Below are 22,464 nucleotides of genomic sequence, written 5' to 3'. Positions count from 1 at the left end.
AGAAACCAACAACATTAAAACAAGATATTTAGATGAGAGATAAAGATAATTCTGTTATTATCTAGCCACACAAGCTTGTCAGACTGAATTATATACGTATACTTGATTGTATAATTTCAATATTGTTTAATGTTAAAATAATAATGTTTAAGCTTGCTACACTTGCACGGTTTGCTTCATATTGCTCCTTCACAGTGTTAAAAGCTAAGAACCTTAAATTAAGAAAATTAAAAAACACAGCATCAGTATAGACATTAATTTACAACATAACTTCGGCCTGTAATAGCTTTCTTCAAAACGTTTATTTCTGAACTCAGAAAATTAAAACATAGCAGTTTTCTTAATCTGCCTCTGAGCTGTTTGTCATAATCACACAGTTTTAATAACTAGCAAGTTTGAAGGTGATGCATCACAACACCTTGCCTTGGGGTGATGCAAATGAGGCTACATGCACACTTTTATATTTTCTTGTAAAAACTGAGTTTTTAAACAAAATCAATCTGTCCACACCAGTGTTTTTTGACTGTAAAAGAAAATTCTAAAATAATTTCTATTATTCTGTCTATTTATGTACCGCTTCTTCCATTATAGTAGTGCCGGACAGCAAAGGTTGTAAAGTATGAACCATCCCTGAGGAATGTAAGGCAAACAGATTCAATTATTCTCACACAAACTTGGAAAATGTAATGTTATCACTTAAGCATACATGTACTGTATGGTTTAGGAACATAAAGATGTATATGAGATAACCTGAAAAACGCCAAGTGAGTACAAGGAGGACATTTAAACATCTTTTAGATGCTGACTTGCCTGAGAGTGGAACTCTACTGCTGTCATGCAGCCGCCCTGTGCACTGTGTCTTCTTGAACTTCATCAGCCATAAGTAATACATTTATAGCTCTTCTTCACAGTTAGTGGTACCAAGTGGTTAGTTAACAGAGAATCTAATGATGACTGCATTGTGATTAGATCACGATAGCACAGAGGCTTGCTCAATAGAATGGATCAAACATAGCAAGCAGCACAACTGTTCCGAACCCCAACATGTCTAACAGCCAAAAGACTCTTGTGTCTTTAAAATTCTTGCTCTGGAAATAAACAACCTACCTGCATCTGTTTTGTCGCTGGAGACTTCCTCTCTCATAGAGACAAAGCGGGTAGTACAGTTCCCATCACCGTTTCCATTGTAGGATAGCAACTTAACCTCATAGACAGCAGAGGATTCTGGAATCACAAAGAGGACAGTCCTTATGACAACGTGTCCTACAACTGCTAATTCACCAGACCCAAATCTCTCATTTTACTCTTTAAAATGAGGTGTAAGAATAACGGATTTTTTGTGCATCACAGTCTAGACTGTTTAACAACATTTTAGATTTCAAGAGCAAATGCAAACACTCAAATTCACACAGACTTCCACTCACCGAGGCCAGTAAGGACAAAGGCATTTGTGGTGCTTGGTAGAACCTGAGGACCCAGAAATTCTTGCTGTGGCACCCGCCGATAATAGAGCTTGAAGCCCTCCACTTTACCCGGCTTGTCAGGAAGCTCCCAGAACACTTGTATGGCACTAGAATTGAGCACCTTGGTGAAGAACACTGGGGCAGCAGGCACTACAGTTGAGAAAGATAAATAAAGTCAGGGTGCACAACATGGACATGTTAGTCTGACAAACACAAATGTCTCTCCTGAGAATTCTTCAATGTCTACTAACACTGCTGCAAAACTGTTGTCATTCTACCCATCCTCTCATCTATTTCCCCATTACCTACAATTTAAAGAAGTTTGTAAAGTTTATCAGTCTCTGTGAAGGTCATTTAGAGGTTTGTCACGATAATAATAAGTGGGAAAGTGTATGCCAAGAGAACTGTTGGGATATATCAAGCTATAATCTACTTCATTGCAAAATATGGCTTTGTTAAGTAACATACATTTTTCCTTTAGAAAAAGACACAAAATTTTCTCTGTGATCCATTAATGATTTAATCAAACTTTATGAGTGCAATGCTTAGAACAGAGATTTTGATGAGTGTGGGCTAGGGGTATATGTCAGCTATTTATTTTTCCACCTTAATTTACTAGTTGTGTTACAGCAGATGTTCACACATACTACAGATTTCAATTAATTTTACTATTCAACAATGTATCATACAATACCAGAAGTTGGACCACAAGTTGTTCAGAAAAGGAACATTAAAGGCAGTAAAGAAAACTGCACTTGGCCAGGCCATAAGCAGACTGCCCTGTCTCGATCGAATCTTGGACACTTACCACCTCCGTGCGTGGTGACCACAATTACTTGGGACTCCTTGCTGGCTCCCAGAGGGGAATAAGCTTTCAGGTAGATGGAGTAGGTAGTTGATGGTTCGAGGAAGTTAAGGGTGTGCTGAAATGTGGTCTTACTGACAGCTTCCTGCAGCTCACCTCTGTCTGGTTCTGAAGAAGATGGTGATAGAAAACAGAAGGTGAGATATTTGGTTCTAGTGCAGTACAACAAGCTTGTCCATTCATTTCCAGCTTTGTGGAGAAAGAAAGTATGCAGCTAACATGTTTTGTTTCTGATCTCCAGTGTTGTACAGCATAAAACATTAAGTTAGTCAATTATGTGTTACGTAATGCATCTGCCTTTTAGTGATTCAGTGGACCAATCAAAGTATGTACAATGAGACAAGAATCGAGACGAAAGCAAAGAGGGTCACTCTAAATTTAGAGTAACTGGTTAAGCTGATCCAAATCTCTTTGGGGATGTGGCAAAAGAATGAAGTACCCAAAGGAAAACCCAAGCAGACGCTGGAAAAACAGGCAACAGCCAAGGTAGGACAATAATCACTGCGCCACCATGCAGCTTGACTATGAACGTAGTTTCTCCAGTTCTTTTTAAAGTATATCTTCAGTATCATACTTTTGGCCTTATACTGCCATCTTTGACACATCCGTAAAATCAAAGCTCAAACTTACACACCATCTGTTCATCCATCTCCTAACCTGCTAATCCAGTTCAGGGCAGCACTGGGTGCAGCCTGCATGAGGTACCAGTCATTCACAGGGCACATTTATGCACATGGGCACACACACACTCACGGTTGCCATTAAATCTAATCTGCATGTTGGGATATGGAAGTAATGGCAGAATACCAGGAGAACAACTCAAATAGGCAACCAGGAATTTGTAACTGTGAGACACCCACCTCACTGAGTGTTGCTGAAGTTGTTACATGGCTTAAAAATCATTAAACAACCTGCATACTGTGTACAACTTGTAAGTAAACATCTGTGTATAAAGAAAATCAGTAAATAGGAAACGTTTAACATTTTTGCATTTACATGTGGGACAGAAGTGCCTGTAACATACAGAAGACTGGAGAAGTACAGAGACTTGGCAACATGGTAAAGAGCTACATTGGGCCACAGTTCGAGCTACCCACCTCCCATCTTGCGGATGTGCAATACGTAGCCAATGATGCTGTCAGTAACCTCTGCGGGAGGCTGGGCCCAGGTCACCTGGATGGAGGTTGTGGACAGGGCTTGGGCAGAGAGCAGCTCAGGGGATTCTGGCAGGTCTTTGGACAGTGACACAGCTAGCCGGGCACTAGCCTGGTTGGTCCCAGCAGTGTTCTCAGCAATGCATTGGTAGATAGCCTCATCTTCTGATGTGATGCGAGTGATGGCCAGAGTGCTGTGAACACAACAACAGACAGGCATAATGAAAATAAAGACATTGGTGTCCTGCTACTACTTCTTAACACTAGCCTTGTGGCCCTTGATAGGCACTGAACTTCTAAGATTTGCTAAGCTTATCCCTTTAGCTACATAGGAATAAACACAATGTGATTAATGTGATTTACTAAAAAAAACCTTTTCAATAACTAGATAATTCATTCAGATTACTGTAGTTATATATCAATATATATTTTACATATTACCTTTCAAAGAAAACATATCTATAGCTATAGATTCATAATATAACATAACATTCTGAATCCAACTTAATCAAGTTCAGGGTTCAAGATGGCTGGGACCTATCCTGGTGGTATTGAGTGCAAGCAGTACCAACTTTGGATGGAGCACTAGACCGATACAGGACCCACATTCCCACTTACATAGAGCTAATTTATACTGGCCAGTTATCCTAATACAAACTTCTATAGGACTGTGGGAGGAAAAAAAAAGAGTACAAGGAGAACACTATAGACACAGCGAGAACATGCAGACTCCACAAACACCACGGTACAAGAGAGGATAAGAAGCCACAAATTAGTGCAATTATATCAGAGAGAGGTTCAGACTTCCTCTGGGTCATACAGTAGAGGGATTTCAGCTGCTGCCCCTGTAGCTTTCTGCCCATATCTCATAGACTAGAAGTGGCTTGCTAAATATTAATGCAATAGTCATACAAATTTGAAAAAATGAAAACCAAAAGAATTCAATTCCTCTCACCGTGCCATTAGTGAGTGCCCATAGACTCAAAAGAGAAGAGTCCTACTGAAATTTCAAGTATTTAAAACTGAACAGCACAATTAATTAATAAATTATCCAACAAGTATAAGGCATTCATAAAGTATATACAGTATGCCTCAATGAAGTATCAAATGGCATAACTGACCCTGCCTAGAGATCCGGGGGGCACAGATGTCACAAATACTGGAGTCATAAATGGGTGACACTGTGGTCAGTAAGTAGATGACCTTAAGAGTGCTATTGTCGAGGAAGGGAACAAAGCCTGATTAAACTCGACCATAATCTCCACTCAACTGTGAGTGCAATTAATTTTGGACCCAAGAAGAAGTGAATATTGAACAACACATAAGGCCATCCCCTAGAGACGCCATTTAATGGCCTTGGTATTTGTGACCTCATTTCTGCCTTAACAGCCACATGCAATTTAACCTTTCTGTGCCCTGCTGTGTTTGAGGTACTCGAGTGATAAACCAACTAATTATTCTCAGGTTCTATTATATCCGAAAGTCAGGAGGAGGCCAATCTGTTTTACCTGCCTAAACCAGGTGGAGCAGTCAAATGTGAGCTGTGGTGGCCATGTCCAGGGCATTGCTGGCTGATCTAACAGAAACACATCTGGAACATTTAATTTAATTAAAACAGCAGTCGTCTCTGAGGACAGTCTCAGAGCCCTTAGAAATGAACAACCACCAAAGCAGCCATGAAAATGTGTGAAGTCTTTAGATATGAGGAGACATACTGTGTCTATTTAACTGTTAGTAATATAGGACTGAACGGATCTATACACTTTGTCTCAGCTATTCCCAGAAGAAGAATCAATTCAGTAATAGAAGAAAAAATTAGGAATAGTAGCGAAATAAACTAACAGTTGGCATCAGAATGATGAATAGGGCGCCAGTGTGAACGGAAAACAGGAGCTCTCGCGCACACCTGAGTTTTTCTTTCTGATTTTTAAAAATGCTGTCAAGGCTAACTGCACATTACTGGGGTTTATTGATCAGCTTTGATGGATTTGCACACCTTGTGCCGACGCTGTGAATGTTGCAAGCATTTGTCAAGCAAACACACTCAAGGATCACATTTAATCTGTGAACTTGTGTCTGTTTTGATGGCTTGCGCTGAATTGTTGTACTACATGGTATATTCAATGGAAGAGCTTTGTGCTAAACAGTATCAAAAAATCAATTTTGTATACATACAGTATGTTAAGATTTCATATTGAGGCAAATTAAAATGCTTAGGGTGGGAGGCTGAACATGTTCTTTGGACCCATACGGGGAATCAAATAAAAATGTAATATTTAATTATAATGCTTTATTGTGTGGGGAGAAAAAAATAGTGTAGCATAAAATAAAGTAGCGACTACATTCTTAAAAATAAATGTTGTAAAATTGCTTGACAAAAAAATATTTAATTTCCAAGAAGAGTTCTTTGTATATGAAATTAGTTCTTTGGGCTTTGTAAGAGTTCTTAATATGTGGAAAAATAAGAAATCTTTAATGTGTAGTGGGTACTAACAGGAAAAGAAAATCTGAATTTAGCCTGTTACTGTATGTAACAAGATAATAACAAAAGCTTTGCAAAAAAATCAAGGCTCAATATTTATAAAAGAAGAACGAAACTTTCAAATGAGACTGCCTACAGTGCATTTATTAGTCACTTGTTGCCACCTTAAGAAGGCCTGTATTGGTGTCACACGACTAACAGACGCTCTGTACCAACAGCTCAAAGTCCCTAATCTGAGGCACCACCAAAGTAGCACAGAGAAATTGAGACGATCACAGTAGACCAGCGAGGTGCCCATCACATTACTTGATGCAGACAGAGATGAACATCAAGAATGTGCTGCCCAGCTGGCAAAGGGTCACCACAGGCCAAAGGGGTGCACATGCAGAACAGTTTGTGGGGGTGGACCGGGCATGAAAAAAAGTCACATTACGAGAGCCCTCACCTGTTGTTGTTGGTCAGTTTAATGTTGTCCCCAGGCACCAGGACTTTGCCGTTCTTTAGCCAGATGAGGTGTGGCTCTGGTACCCCTTGTGCCACGCAGTTAAACAAGGCGCTGCTCCCCGCTGGCTTGGACATGGACTGCGGCCATTGCAGGAACTCGGGTGGGGCTGTAAGGACAGAAAAGGAGAGGGGTGAGAAAGAAAGAAAGAAAGAAAGAAAGAAAGAAAGAAAGAAAGAAAGAAAGAAAGAAAGAAAGAAAGAAAGATGAATGTCTTCTGTAAACAGAGAGAATAGATCACATTTAAAAAATAGTTTGAATTTAGCTATCCTAAAAAATAGACCAATTTATTAATAGCAAAAAATAAATAGATAAAATAAAAACACAGATCAAACTAGAGTTTGTATTTTCATCAACACGTTTTCACATTTGTCTCTACATCATTCTTTTCGGGTCACCACCTTAGCTGCCCAAGCCGCACGTGTGAATTGGCTTGCTGAGCAGCTTGCAACAAAAGATGGATCTTAAACCGCATTTAGGAAGACACTCCACAATAACATCTCACCTAACTTGCTAAATGCAAAATCTGCAGTCTTGAATTCTATACATTTGCTACAAACTCACGATTATATCATGGAATTAGAGATGGAAGTATTTGTCCATGAAATACAAAGAAAGAACCAGATGTCGCCACGTTTCTTTGTGCTGTAATTCCCAAAATGAACTCTAGAGGGCAGCATTTGCACATTACCAGTGTGCCGTCCGCCCAGCTGTCCGTGTTCTGAATCCATCTGGGCTGAGGTGTGGAGTCGGCGACAATGCTGGCATTGTTGCTGGCTTCTTTTATAAGAGAATTAACTCTATATGCAAGTATTTTAAGAGAATTAATTTTATATGCAAGTATTTTAATGGCTTGGTTTAATTTAAGCAATCACCTGGAGAAATACAAACCGAATGTAATACTTTGCTTAAGGCAGGGATGTTTTAGGTAAGAACATTGCTGCTAACATCTGCTGAAATTGAACATCTTGATGAGAAAAAAATCAGGTGAGGACATCCATTACAATTGTATTAAATGGCACTAAACTGAAAGAAAGAAAGAAAGAAAGAAAGAAAGAAAGAAAGAAAGAAAGAAAGAAAGAAAGAAAGAAAGAAAGAAAGAAAACTGATCTTTGTTAAAATTTAGAACATAAAAAAGAATAAAAATGTATTCCAACATTTAATAAAAAATATTAATGATAAAAGTCATATTTGGTTAAATGCCCACCTTAATTTGTGATCTAAATATAGTAACAGTTACATTGAAGGTGGAAGAGAATTAGATCAGACACAAATATTTGACTAACTTCCTTGAGTTATCAAATGTGCAAATGCTGCGAATCACAATATTCATCTTCACAATTCAGAGTGTAGATTTCATGGCGAATCCTTTACTTTGAATTCAAACTCGCTTAACCAATAGCACCTCCAGGGCTGCTGAAGTGGGCTGTATCTAAGATTTTTTTGATGTATAATGAGACATACTGCAAAGTATATTTTAGTCCATCCTAAAATGAATGAAAGCAAGTAAAATACGTCAAGTGTAATTATACATTTTTCAAGTCAAAGAGGCCGTTGTATACGCAGGAAATACTTCTGTTGTGGATTATGCTGATTTAATTTGCATGTGTGGTTCTTCCGCTGGTGTGAAAGCCTTACATTGCATTCAGCCTCTCGTACAGCACAGCACATAAGTTCATGGGAAACCTACAGACTGTAGCCGAACACTGAGAGCCACACACTTTACTTAGACTGTCATATGAGTAGCTGTTGCTCTTGTATATATCATCTGGAAAAGCATAATCAAATTGTTTTAATATATAGTACTGGCAATGTATGAAAAGCAGGTATTGTATAGAAGGGCTAGGGAATCTTAGAATGCGTAACATTTTTAGGCAAAGTATAAAATGTCTGTGTTGCTATATACTCTCCCTCAGCATTGAATATAATACCTAGGCATTATAAAGAATGATTTGCCAATTTGCCTCTTGGCATTGCATAGAATGCCTAGGAATTGTTTGAAATTTTAATCGCTTCATATTTTGACGCCCCGTCTTCGGCATTCTGTGGATTTCCCAGGCATTCTACGCAACGCCTAATTTCACACATTGATAGTAACATATATACAGTATAGAATGCTTCTATTTGTATGCAAACAATTTCTCGTAATATTTTACTGATTACTCCAGTCTCATACAGATTTCAATAAACATGATTTCGGTTTTAATGTTCTGACAGGTTTTCCATAAAGTCATAAACACAGCATAATATTGGATTAGCTCTTTGGTGTAACAGTTTTATCTAACTAAATATGTTATTTTTTAAAAATAAACCTAGCTAGATAGAGTGACAGACAGACAGTGTGGTGTGTTTCAGCAGATATCTCTAATCATTCCTCAGGCAGATTATTTTTTCTTTGCTTCTCTAATCTTAACTCAAACAGTCTGCTTTAATTTTAACCATTGAGAGAAAAAGAAGCAAGATTACTCTTGAAAAAGAACATTGTTTTGGGTTCAGCTCTCTGTTGGTCCAGCTTTCTTGCCTTATTTCTCCAAGGCACTCTGGTTGTCACTGTGGATAAACTTTTTGTCTTAATTACCATAGAGCCAGTAATCCCCATCAACCAGATGCTGGGTGGCGCACTTAACCTCTTCTGGCAGATATAGTGGATTTAGATCCCAGTTCACTAGAATTCTTTCCCACAATTAGAATTTCTAATCCTGAGGCAGAAGGCCCTAAGCCCCACCCCATAGCCCCTGCCCTTCCCACTCAGCCCCATCTCCTTTGTCATTAAGCTCCACCCCTAGAAGAAACAGACCAACCCCCCTGCCTCTGACTGTGGGACAGATGTGTCTCATTGCCAAGCCCTGACATTGATCTCAAAGGGGGACAATGGCCGTCTAAATGATCGTGAACTTCTCCTGCATCTAATTAGGAGGGTCAGTGCTGATCTATCACCCCTGAGTGAATAGGGGCCTCATACTGCTATTGAACAGCCACTGACAGAGGGGGAGACCGTGGCTTTCAATAGGGAATCATTAATCAATTTGTGGAATTAATTTATTCCACTCCCCACCACCACCACCTATAAGCTTGCTTCGTCCAGCTTTTTTTTTCTTACATTTTTGCTTTTTTTCTCCAAGAAAGAGAAAAAGCAATTGTTATCGGTTTTCCAAATCTTGCCTCATTGACTAATCTCATCTGAGAGATGTTCTCAAGTGTTTGTGCAGCCATCAGAGAACATCTGCAGATAAAACCTCATTCAGAATATGTACAATAGCATGTATGTTCAAAGAAAACTGAAAGAAAGAACTAGAAGATGACAAATACCAGCATTTCAGAGCCTCACGTTTGCAAACATATCAATGGTACAAATAACATCACATTTAATGGTGTAAAAAAATTTTGGTTGCGTTGAAGGAAAAGTGTTTTTACCAGATTTAATTTTATCAGCGACAGCAACCTTACAGAGGATCTCTAACATTCTGTGGATGTAATAAAACTGTTTTAAAAAAATAACACTGAAAGTCTGCACTGACGTGAGTGTAACTGATGTTCTTTATCTACTATGTGCAAATGAACATCAGCTTAAGTGACACCTTTGAGCGTGAGGAATATTTCAGGACAAATGCAAAGGAAATGCATGACTATTGATAGACAAATCAGAAATGAAAAACACAACTTAAGAGTCTAATCAGATCCCATATAAAGTAAGCTATTCTCTCTTCTAACTCTGAGCCTTGGCTTTCAAGCCTGCCCTTGCCTATAAGACCACAGACCACATAGCAGTATGGCAAACCAATCTAAACTAAATTGACTAATTTTAAGGAAAAATCCAAAACTTTAATTAAGGCTGCTTAAGCTTTTAATACAGCTTAGACCACCCCACAACACCATGGAGCAACGTAGCTGAAGAGATTCTGGGGAGTATAACTGCACCTCCATTAAATAAGGCAAGGCATGAGTGAGCTTTGCAGCCTGAACTAAAGCAAAGTTCTGGTTAAGATAATCACAGGAGGTGGCATTTTAGGGACGAGTCTCAATCTCTAACCACAGACCATCAGGGATAGAGTCACTCTGCACCATGTGGTGACAACAACATCACTTGAAACTGTTCGAGTCTTGACATGTTGGCATTGGTGTCCCCACCAGGTAACTCTATTTATTCATTCATGTTAGGCTGTTTCAGACTAATGGTGGGATGAGTCCATAAGTATTACCTGAAAGAAGCTTGGTAGCTACAATAGAACTCTGTGTGAATTACTGAACATTTTATGAATTAGCAAAACAGTGGGCCAATTAACAGCACTTGATCCAGGTTTTGATTTTGGCCAAGTCTAAATCCTGGTTGAAGTTTTGAATGCTTATCTTTTAACCTTTATTTTGTATAGCCCCTTCCTACAGTATATATGTATAACATCATCATAGGCACTTCACAATTACGCCGATATGGTACCATTACTTATATGGATGTCTTACAGCTGAAACATAGTCAGGCTTAGTAAATAAGTCAGAGGTGGGCACAAAACTAGCAACTTTATGGTTTACAACCCAACATAGATAGATAGATAGATAGATAGATAGATAGATAGATAGATAGATAGATAGATAGATAGATAGATAGATAGATAGATAGATAGATAGATAGATAGATAGATAGATAGATAAAAGGCACTATATAAGATAGATAGATAGATAGATAGATAGATAGATAGATAGATAGATAGATAAAAGGCACTATATAAGATAGATAGATAGATAGATAGATAGATAGATAGATAGATAGATAGATAGATAGATAGATAGATAGATAGATAGATAAAAGGCACTATATAAGATAGATAGATAGATAGATAGATAGATAGATAGATAGATAGATAGATAGATAGATAGATAGATAGATAGATAGATAGATAGATAGATAGATACTTTATTAGTCCCAAGGGGAAATTCATAACATGTAACCAGTGTCACGTTCAGAGGTTCAATGGTGTCTTCTATAAAATTTTTATAAGGGACTGATTGCACAGGTAGAGGCAGACATGACTAGATTCCACTTCTGGCTGCATATATTTTTAACTTTCACTACTGCAAAAAAAAATAACATACATCTAACCTTAAAAATGCACTTCATGTGGCATAAGTGGGAGAAAGAATAACGCGATTAATACCAGTAACAAAACTGAACAGGTCAAATGCCCAATGGCATTTCTTATAGTCTTATGGTGATTGAGTATTGTGACATGGTGGGAGATATCAGTGCTGATTAAAGGTGATCAACTCACAGGCCGAGCAGCACCGAGCAAGACAGAATACAGAAACTGGAGTTCTCTGTGTTTATATAGACACCAGGAGAGATACAAGAATTTTAGCCTGCAGAGGTCTATTATTTTTTTATATCTAAGATGTCTCACTTAAAGGTTTTCCAATGCTGTATCTATCTTAGTGTCTACATAAAGACAGCGAATTTCAGTCTCTGTATTCCATTTTGCCTGAAGAAGGGGCCTGAGTTGCCTCGAAAGCTTGCATATTGTAATCTTTTTACTTAGCCAATAAAAGGTGTCATTTTGCTTGACTTCTCACTACACAAACATTAGGAAGTTTTTCTTAACGGAGAGAGCCACATACACTTGGAATAAGCTACCAAGTAGTGTGGTAGACAGTAAGACTTTAAGGACTTTCAAAACTCGACTTGATGTTCCTTAGAAGAATAGGACTGGCAAGCTTTGTTGGGCTGCATGGCCTGTTCTTGTCTAGGTTGTTATGTTATTAAAAAAATAGATTTTTGGAGACTTTTTCCTGAAAAGCTGAAATCAAAATTGATATCTCATAGTTCCAATAATGGGATGGCAGCATCTTTTAATTTATTATACTTGTTTAGATAAAAGGTCAACTAACAAATCAGTTATATTTGCAGATGCCACTCACATAGATTAAATTTATCATCAATAGAATCCCTATACAGAAACACCTTGATAGAGATAGATATGTGTCAGAAGACATTTAATGTACATAAAAGAAAAACCTTTTATTAAAAGAGTAAAACAGTCAACATGATTACACAATCCAGTAGGGCATCTGGAGCTAGAAATGTCCACATCACTTTCCTCAAAAGTGAACAAAATCATCTAAGAAAGCTCCAGGACTATGAAGAAGGGACTTTGTGGAGTGAGCTACACTAAGAGGAAGGACTGAAAAAGTTTAGCAAACAGAAAGAAGGAGGTAACACGACAGTTTAAAACTACAGGGAAGTATGTAGGGTGGACACTAGATAGACTTTTAAGTGTACATTTTCCACAAATATCGGGAAACAAATCTTTACACAGAGAGCTGCAGAGACCTGGAGTTAGTTGCCTAGTAATGCAGCTGAAATAAGCACCTTGATAACCTTCAGATCTTGACATTATTAGGAAATGTCATCTAAATTAGGAGCTGGGGAGCTAGATTGGGATGAATGACTTATTTATAGCATGTCTGGTCTTCTCAGATTCTTACAATCCCTGTATGTTGTTACCCATTCATGTGATGTGGCAGTCTGTTTATCAAAATATTTTAAATGCAATAAACAGCAAACATCGCTGCTCCTTCACAGTACTTTCGCTCACATCTGATTTAAGTAAATGGTGGGACCAAAGTATGCATAATTCCTTTATACTTGTGCGCACTTGGTGAGCTGAAGAACAACTTAAGGGGGGGAATATTGGCTGGTGAGCCGTTACAGAGATATTGTGAAATTCAGACACAAGCAATTGAAAGAATGGACTTTACTTTAAAAATAAGAGGAGACACGTATTTAATACAAGAAGTGCGCATTGTTAGCTAACAGCTAGTTATCTAAATCTCTCATGCGGATTTATTGAAATTTTTACCGGATGCACTTCATCAATAGTAATGCACAAAACCAGGTGGGGTTGGGCTGCTGTAGCTGCCCAAATAATTTAATATTTTCGATTCTGAGCATCATATACAATTTTGCATGCTGTATCAAGGGTATGCGACATGTTCTCTAAAAGCTGACGATTTATTCCTTTTTAATGGCAACAATCCTCATTTGGGAGTGAACCACACAGAAAAAGCAGGCATGAGGCTACTAACATGACCCATAAGCATCCACAATGAGACAAAAACTCGGTATCGTCAGGGGGGTCTCTAGGTGAAGCCCACATGTCCAGCCCCTACAACATGACAAAACTTTGGCCAATAATTAAGCTAAAAACACCAGAACTTTCCATTCTTTTGCTCAGGATGAAGGAGCATGAGGAGAAATATCTTCCCATCTTTTTAGAATTACATGTAAATTACTTACACAGTTCTCTGGAAATGGAGCACTCCATGAATATTTAAGGAAAGCTTGACAAAGCATTAAGTGCTCTGAAACTGCAAGCTTGAAAAGTGCAAGAGCAGTCTTCAGTAGACATATAACAATGACCACTGTCATTAGCCCCGAAAAATGAAAAATAGAGATTAACTTATTCATGGACACTAGATACCTAGATATGACCTTGTTCTGTTTCTTGTGACTTCAACAGTTGTCACCTCCCCAGTTGTTAAATGTCAGCCCAATGGTCACAACCTTTATTTCAATTATGTTAGCAATGCTTATTGTTTTGCTACAGTTTCTTGTTACACATACAGGAAAATTCTCTCCTAAAGTAAATAAGTAGGGGCCTGCAGCGAGGCCACCAGCAGTCCTTTCCCAGCAAGGCCATGCCAAGTCCGCTCCTTCCCTAACAGGTGCAAAGAGCCCATTTAAGCAGCTCTGTTCCCTGCAAGTCTTTACCAAAGAACTATGTTTTTCCTGCACTTGAATAGAGACCCTTCAACAGGCTTTGCAAGTTTTCAAGTGTCTCCCCGCACTGTAATTAATCTACAGGAGGAGGATAAATTCTCACCGTTAAGGCCCTTCACACTTGAACTTACAGGGAGCCATTTATCTTCACCTCATAGAGCCAGCTCTCACCAGGAAAGACACAAAGGTGGGGGGACGGGGAGGAGGTGAGGGTCTTGAGAGGGACTCGCCTGTGGTTCAAGCCTGGGCCACAGAGGCTTGATGAGATTTTATTTCCAGAATTGATGGCTTGATGTAAAAGCCACTGCTACCAAAAATCTTTCAACCCATTTAAACCTTATGACAGGAGACGCTTATACATTCCGTTAATTGCCTGTGCCAGACAAAAACAAAACTCACAATCCTAGCAGGAAAGCACTTGGAAGCAAGTGGCAACAGCAGTTAAATTTGCATTACCGTTTGTTTAACTTTCAGCTGGGGTTTGATCTTTGTTTTTGCATCTTTGAGAAAAACAAAGAGTGTCAGGCTGTTGTGGAACTTAAAACCCCACTGCATGGAAGAACAGAAAGAATGGAAACTGGCAGCTTTTAGGCACCAACAAAGTCTGTGCAGCAGAGAATAAAGAATCTGTTGTTACAGCTGACATGTGTCCAATGTAAGGCAACACAAACAGAAGTAAGTCATCTGTAAACAAACACAATATCAGAAAAATGAAATAACTGTTCTACCTGCTTAGCTAAATCTCAGCTCAGTTGAGACCCCCTCACTGGCAGCTTGGCTTGAGTACTCCTGAGCCTCCAAATGCCCTTTTCTTCTTTCTCTTGTTATTATTTTAATTTCATTATCTATACCCACCCCCCTTTATTTCTGGACCCTTCACAAAGTTTGCAAGTGCACTGTAATCAAATAACGTTGTGGGTAAGGATATACAGCAAACCTTGGGCCAGATGCACACCAAGTCCAAGTCAGGTCAAGAATTTACAGTCTTGGAAGAATCCAAATGTCCTTCTCCTGACACACTCAGACAGTTACACACTATTTTATGAGCCATTGTCATCATATGTGACAGTGTGAGATGTCAACTATTACAACGCTGGGATATATCGACATGTTTCACATTGCAATGCATATCTTGCGTGATTGTATTTTGACACCATTTTGGGATGTAGTTGTGTTTTTATCACTGGATCTGTGATAGTCAGGGTGGAGTTCCCAAATGCTTGGTTATCTCCAGGTACTCCTGCTCTTCCAGTATCATAATAATGTGCATACAAGTTAAAATATTTGAGCATGCCCAGTGATGTACTAGCATCCCCCCCAAAACTGTATCTAATACTGCTGGCATAAACCCCAGTCTCCATCAAGTTTATAATGATAAAAGAAGGTTCAGAGAATGCATAGATGTGTAGATGGATGTTTATATTTATCAGTATTGAATCCAAACTGTACATTATTTCATGCTGGCATATCTATATGCTTAAATCCTCTATCCCAAGTATTTCCTTTTTTTCAGACTAATGCCAATCCATTCCTCATAAATCTACTACAATTAAGTCACAACTTGCTTAAATCATTTAAGCTATTTGGTATATAAATCTGTCAGATTACTTCATCATAATGTGCTTATTTACTGGGAAGAGCATTATCTCATTCAGTAGATCTTTCAAGATGCTGCGTTAAATTTACAAAGTAGATCAATAAACTGAATGTACTCAGCTGTGGACTGGCACCCCACCCAGCCGCTGCTCCTTTCTCATGCACAATGCTGCCGGGACAGACTTCAGCTTCAGGTGACCTTAAATTGGACATCACAGTTTGAGTAAAAGACTGGATGCAAGTAAATGGACTTGTGTGACTAAGAATTGGTCAGAGAAGTTATAAAACCAACTGTCAAAGGTTTAAAATCATAATGAACTTTCACCAGCGATAATCCCACAGTACACCTTTGGTTAAATAACAGCATATATATATATATATGTATATTGTGATAGACGGCCAGGAACGCTGCCCCACCTGGATGCCTGGAGGAAGGAGGGACCAGGAGAGCGGCACTTCTCTTCCCTGGGCACCTGGACAGTCCTTGATCCTTGGGGGACAACGCTTTTGGGTACACCAGGAAGTACTGAGAGACCAGGGATGGTGTATGCCCGGAGTGCTTCCGGGTGCAAGGGCAGTACTTCCGCCACACTGGGGAGTGCTGCCGGAAGTTCATCATCAGGCACCTGGAGCACATCCGGGGCATTATAAGAGGGGCCGCCTCACTCCATTCGGGGAGCTGGAGTCAGGTGGAAGACGATGGAGCTTGTGAGACAGGTGTGGAGGCAGCCACGAAGGACCAAGGACTGAGCAAACTGTAAATAGTTTTGTAAAATAGTAGTGTAATAAATGTGTGTGTTGTGTCGTGTCTGTCTGTGGCTGGGCTAGCTCTTACAATATATAACCGTATCACAGACCTTCGCTTCCATATATATATATATATATATATATATATATATATATATATATAATACAAGTAAATACTGTAGCAGATGCACTTCACTTTTAATTTATTAAGTCTGCATCTATGAGAGGTCAGTAATGTACCAGTAGGTGCAAGAAATATGCAGGTCCTAGTAAGTGACTTGAAGATTACAGAATGAAATGTGTGACAACATTTAAAAAATAAATCACTAACATTGGACAGAATTCATCTTCTTCAGGTAATAACTTCATATATTCTGACTTTATATTTTCACAAATATATTCAGACATCTTGTTATTTTCTAACCCACTTAATCTAGACCAATGTCGCGGGGGTGCTGGAGCCTATCTCAGCTAGCACAGGGCACAAGGCAGGAACTCACCCAGGACAAGGCACCAGTCCATCGCAGGACAAACACAGTCAGCCACACAGCTGAAGACAATTCACCTAATTTGCATGTCATTGAACTGTGGGAGGAAACTGGAGCACTCAGAGGAAACCCACACAGACACGGAGTACATGCAAACTCCACACAGGGAGGATCTGAGACACAAACTCTGGTCTCCTTACTGCAAGGCAGCAGTGCTACTACCGTGCCACCCATATTCGACGTCAATATTTTCAGAAATGACTTTATATATTTAGCCACTGTCTTGATTTATTCAGCCCCTGACATTATATATTTAGACTTGGACTTTGTTTATTCAGAAATGATTTTATATACTGAGACTTTGATTTCATATATTCAGAACTGACTTTATATATATATTCAGGCGCTGACTTTATACAATCAAACTTTTACTTTATATTATCAGAACAGACTTTATATATTCAGACATTGACTTTATATTTTCAAAAATAATATAATAATTTCATAATGACTAATATGTATTCAGAATTTGACTATATAGTGTATATTTAGTGTTTTTTGATTAGAGAAAAAACTAATTTAACTAAAACTAATTAACATAAGGCAGCAACATAACAAAATGTGGAAAAAGTGAAGATATCTGAATACTTTCTGAATGTACTTTATATACTGAGCAGTGGGAGTGCTTGAGACATACAAATCTCAGACACAACCATGTAGGAAGTCCCGGGTTTAAGTAAGAATTTATTTGAAAGAAATACCTTAACAAGGCTTATTTTCTCAATAATGCATTCTCCACCTACAGTATCTTTCTTGTGCCTTTTCTCTGTTTCTCTATTTCTCCCCAGGTAAGCATTGTCCTTTTCCTCTCCTGACTCTACTAACTAACCTGAGTGAAGCAGCACAGTTTTCCTTTACAGTACAACATTGCATCCAGAAAGCACTTCCAGGTAATGTGGAACCTCCTTACAACAAAAAATGATTCTCCCAACAGCTCCCAAGAAACCCAGCCTGGAGGTCTATTTGGACTACAACTCCCATACAGCCATTTGGGTCTTTACATGGAAGATCTACCAGAAGGATGCTGCCTCCTATCACACCAGGGGTGCACATGGCCTGCCTCCACCTATTCATCCATTATAAAGACTTCCCAGCTTGGTAAGGAAGCATCCACTCCGGCCAGGATGCCAGCCAGTCAGTGTCCTCTGTGACACATATACTGTATTACACACATATCTATATTATCATTTTTGAATCTCACTATAAACTAGTCCAAGGACCTAAAAAGAGTAAACATTCTACCATATTTCTAAAATTATATAAAAAAAGCCTATAATTACTTCAGTAAGTACAAGACAATTGTGTCACAATCAAATTGCCTATTTTTAAAGATAAAATGCAAAAGCAGTTATCCGTGTATTGGTTATGACTAGCGGCGGTATAGACTGGGAGAATCCTTATTTACTACCATGACAGGATTTCATCAACTTTTATCAACAATATAATTATCATTACTAAATGCAAGTAATTGGTCTCAATATTTCAGGAAAGGAATGAGTGGCAAGGTGGCACAGTGGTTAATGTCTGTGCCTGGTTGTGTTCCATGTGCAATTTGTTAGTTCTTCCCCCCACCCCCAAGTCTCTATGGGATTTTCCCTGGGTACAGTTTTCATCCAACTTGCTCAAAGATGTGCAGGTGAATTGATGAGTCTACATTTGGCTCCATGGATGTGTGCGTCAACGGGACCTGTAATGGACCGGTGGCCTGGTTCATGTCCTACAACCAATGCTGCCAAGATAGGCTCTGCCACCCCACAACCTTGAGCTGGGTTAAGAAGATTTGAGAACAATTTTGTTGTATTATAAAAGCCCTAGAGAATGAACTAGCAGAATAAATTTCAGGACTGCCAGGAGTGAGCTGTAAAGAAAGATGAAGGAGTTAATTCTTTTCATCTTAAACGGTGATATATTTGTGGTGTTGAAAATTGCAAAGGGAACAGGGAGAGAAGATGCTAGCTGTTGCTTTGAAATCTTCAGCAAGAAAATTGAGGAACAGATTGTTAAAAGAAACAGAGTAGGGTCAGGATTTACAAGTAAATTACACAGTTTTGTCAGAATTATATTTTTGTTATGTTGAGTTAGCTTGTTGGTGATGATATCAGGAGTCACCAGTGTAGAATTGGTTTGCATGAAGCTGTGCATTGCTATGTTGGTTTTGATAGGCCCAGAAAGGCTGAAGGAGATTTTGTCTGTTTTATTTTCTAATTTTACATGCCTCTTTTTGTTTAGCATTTCCTTTTATTTATATGCAATAAACCTGACACATTTTTATATGCTGGAATCTTTGAAAAAATTCTGGGTTCTGGGATTAGCACCCATTGTTTGCAACTTCATAATGGGATCTATACAACATATCTTTATTTTTTATATAATCTCTGTGATGAGGTGCTACCTTGCCCAGGACTGCTTTCTGCCTTGCACTTAGTGCTGCTGGGATAGGCTCTGGCTCCTGCGTTTGAGAATTCCATGTTGTGTTATGTCTGGGTTATCTCAAGGCATGTTGGCTTATCAGGGTGCTGTAAACGCCTTCTTCATGCAGACAGTGTGTTCTCCTCCTCTCCCTGGTGCTCTGTGAGGCTGATGAGCACCTCTTAGTTGTGTATTCTGTGTGCTCAGTGGCCCCCATGGCGTGTGCCTATGCTTGTTATAAGTCCTAGACTTCCAGATGCCCCCATGGTCATGAATGGGACTAAATATGGAAAGATTAGCAGCATTTCGTTACATTTTATATATATTTTACAGTGTATATCTATTATGTATTTTATTTTCATGTAGGATAAGCCAGATAACAGCCTCAGTGTATTATTAGTCCATACTAGACTGCTTAGGCATAAGGATCACATCAGCTTACTTCATTGTGTTACTTATTAAAAAAAAAAAAAAAGTTTTCTGCCATATAAAGCAACAGCTCTGTGCTTTGAGAGCAGAGGTGATGTTAGATTGTATAGAGAGCTCTACATGACTGTGAAAAGGATAGGCCGACTCTGAATAGAAACGACACCCCTCAAAGACGCTGCTGGGTTGCGACTGACATTTTAGACCGGAGATGTCTAATAATGTAGCAGACTTTTATAGCTAAAGATGCACAGTATGCTGCACAATAGTCAGAGTCAGCGTGCATTCAAGTGAGTCACAGTGTCCATTGAGAGCGCTCATACATTAGCAGGACTTTCAATAGGAGTGCACCTATAGTTTTAGGATATACTTAAAGTACTTTTTATTATTTGTTTGTCATATAAGAAATAAAGAAATAACAGTACTTTAGTGCATCCTTGAACTGTAAGTGGAAATAGAACTAAAAATTACAATCTAGATTGTCTATAAATGAGGCTTCCATTTTATGATAAAAAAAAAATAGAACGAGTCCTCTTCTGTTGATATCAAGTTTTCCTCCACCGCCATTAGTTGATCTTTTAGCCTTGACTTCAAAAAAACAATTATCTGTTAGATTCATTTATTAATTTTTCAAATGTTCTTATTCAAATACTGTATAATAAGGAACTGAAGCCTGCTCTTATAGCATGAGATTAAAAGGCTGAATATTAATTTGTGCCGACTTACGTCCTGCTATTGTGTGTTTCCTATAACAACAAGCCAAGAACAATACACACAATTTCACTTACACGTCACATACAAGGTGACAATGAATAAGGAGGCTAAAACTAAACTATGCATTTTTCTCCTCGGGTGTATTGCTTCATTGACAAAAGGCAGTCTCTTGTTTGAAATGTTCATTATTCTACTCTATTCCTTTCTTCTTTGAAGTTTGTATTCAGAAACATAAAAAAATAATTCTGTTTGCTGACAGGGGCCAGTGCACTGATCGCCACACTCAGTCCTGAATTACCCAATGCTAGATGATTATCATTCAAACTAATTTATTAATTTCTGAACAGGATGCTATATTATAATATCTCCTTTCATTGTTCCATTCCAGAAACGCCTGAAAAGACTTAGACTTAGTTAGAAGACTTAGTTAGAATTTAACTAACATCTGTATATTTTTCTTGTTATTTATTTCATTACAGGTGACATGAGATGTTTGACAAATAAGAGGAAACCATTCAGTATATTAGGTGTGTTTGGTTAGGTAATATCATCTTGTGTATAAAGTACTGACAAGTTCTGTTCAACCCACACCGATCATGTTGGCACTCTCTGGTGCCATGATTACATAGTGTTCATGTGTTTGTTCTTTATACAATTCCACGCTCTTGGTCCAATCTCAACAGAATTTTGCACACATATTCCACTTTGTCAGGATGAGACAATAGACTACTTTGGACCCAAAATTCTGACTGGGGGTACCCTTGTTCCTTTTAACTACAGTAAGTTTTAAGAAGGGTGTCTTTGAAGTTAGATAGTTCTGCCTTAAAATGACTTACCAGGCAACAGCTGATAGACCTGAAAGTAACAGCCATGATGTCTCAATGCCTCACCCACATACTGTATCTTTGTTAAAAATTCTCAATGCCTCAATTGCATGAATTGATGGTTTGTCCCAGATTCCCATGACTCATGTGTGAAGAAGAGCTTCCTGACCTCAGTGTTTAATGCACGTCAATATTCTTGAGTACATGATTCACTGCTTAAATGGAGGAACTCAGCTTTATCAATGTTTTTGTGAATTTTGAGGACCTCATGTAGGTTCCAATGCAGCTTTTTCAGATTAGCCAAGGATGCACTTGGTTTGATCTCAAGACTTCAAGTGCTGCTTTGCCTTTTTTGTAATTTTTTCACCAGAACTACACACGGTACTCCAGATGCAGTTTCACTAGTACCTTATACTTTCAGAGCATAATGATATATACATATTAGTTTTTGTAATTCAGCCTAATCTAAGTTAACCTAACTCATGTCCCTGAAGAAAGGGCCTGAGCAGCCCCCGAAAGCTTGCATATTGTAATCTTTTTAGTTATCCAATAAAAGGTGTTATTGTGCTTGACTTCTCATTGCTTCCATGTCAGTGCAAATTGAATTGAAAGAAACAAGCAGCTCCTGTTTCAGGCTCTTTGTCGTTTACATCAATACCTTCTATCAATTAATTGGCATTTTAAAGGCTTTTGTTAATATTTCTTGTAAAAGCAAGTTGCACTTTTAAAAAATATGAGCTTTGAGTTACAACAGCAATTTGCTCTACTTGCTCATCCTAACCTGGGCAGTACAGCAACAATACTTTTCTATTAGAACAACAGAAAAATTTTTGACAAGAACCAAGCATTCAGCCCAACCAAGCTCGCCAACCCTATACGTCTGATTCCTCCAAAACAGCATCAATTCAAGTTTTGAAGGCCCTAAAGTCCTAATGTCCACCATAATTTTTGGTCACTTATTCCAAG

General features: G+C 38.5%; 1 protein-coding gene across 1 annotated transcript in view; it reads right to left on the bottom strand.

The window, feature by feature from the left end:
* The window catches only part of si:ch211-57n23.4 (immunoglobulin superfamily DCC subclass member 3), a 64,809-nt gene that overhangs the window by 3,929 nt on the left and 38,416 nt on the right, over positions 1 to 22,464 (bottom strand). Inside the window, exons 7-11 of the mRNA XM_051922806.1 lie at positions 6,410 to 6,575; positions 3,426 to 3,676; positions 2,272 to 2,436; positions 1,425 to 1,613; positions 1,108 to 1,224 (exon numbers count right to left, since the gene is read on the bottom strand). Of these exons, the coding sequence (XP_051778766.1) occupies positions 1,108 to 1,224; positions 1,425 to 1,613; positions 2,272 to 2,436; positions 3,426 to 3,676; positions 6,410 to 6,575 (888 nt within the window). The remainder of the gene's footprint in view (positions 1 to 1,107; positions 1,225 to 1,424; positions 1,614 to 2,271; positions 2,437 to 3,425; positions 3,677 to 6,409; positions 6,576 to 22,464) is intronic.

Source organism: Erpetoichthys calabaricus, chromosome 2 (assembly GCF_900747795.2).
Source record: "Erpetoichthys calabaricus chromosome 2, fErpCal1.3, whole genome shotgun sequence".
In the NCBI taxonomy this organism is placed as follows: domain Eukaryota; kingdom Metazoa; phylum Chordata; class Cladistia; order Polypteriformes; family Polypteridae; genus Erpetoichthys; species Erpetoichthys calabaricus.
Note: the sequence above shows the minus strand (reverse complement) of the source record. Positions and strands in the feature narration are given on the sequence as shown.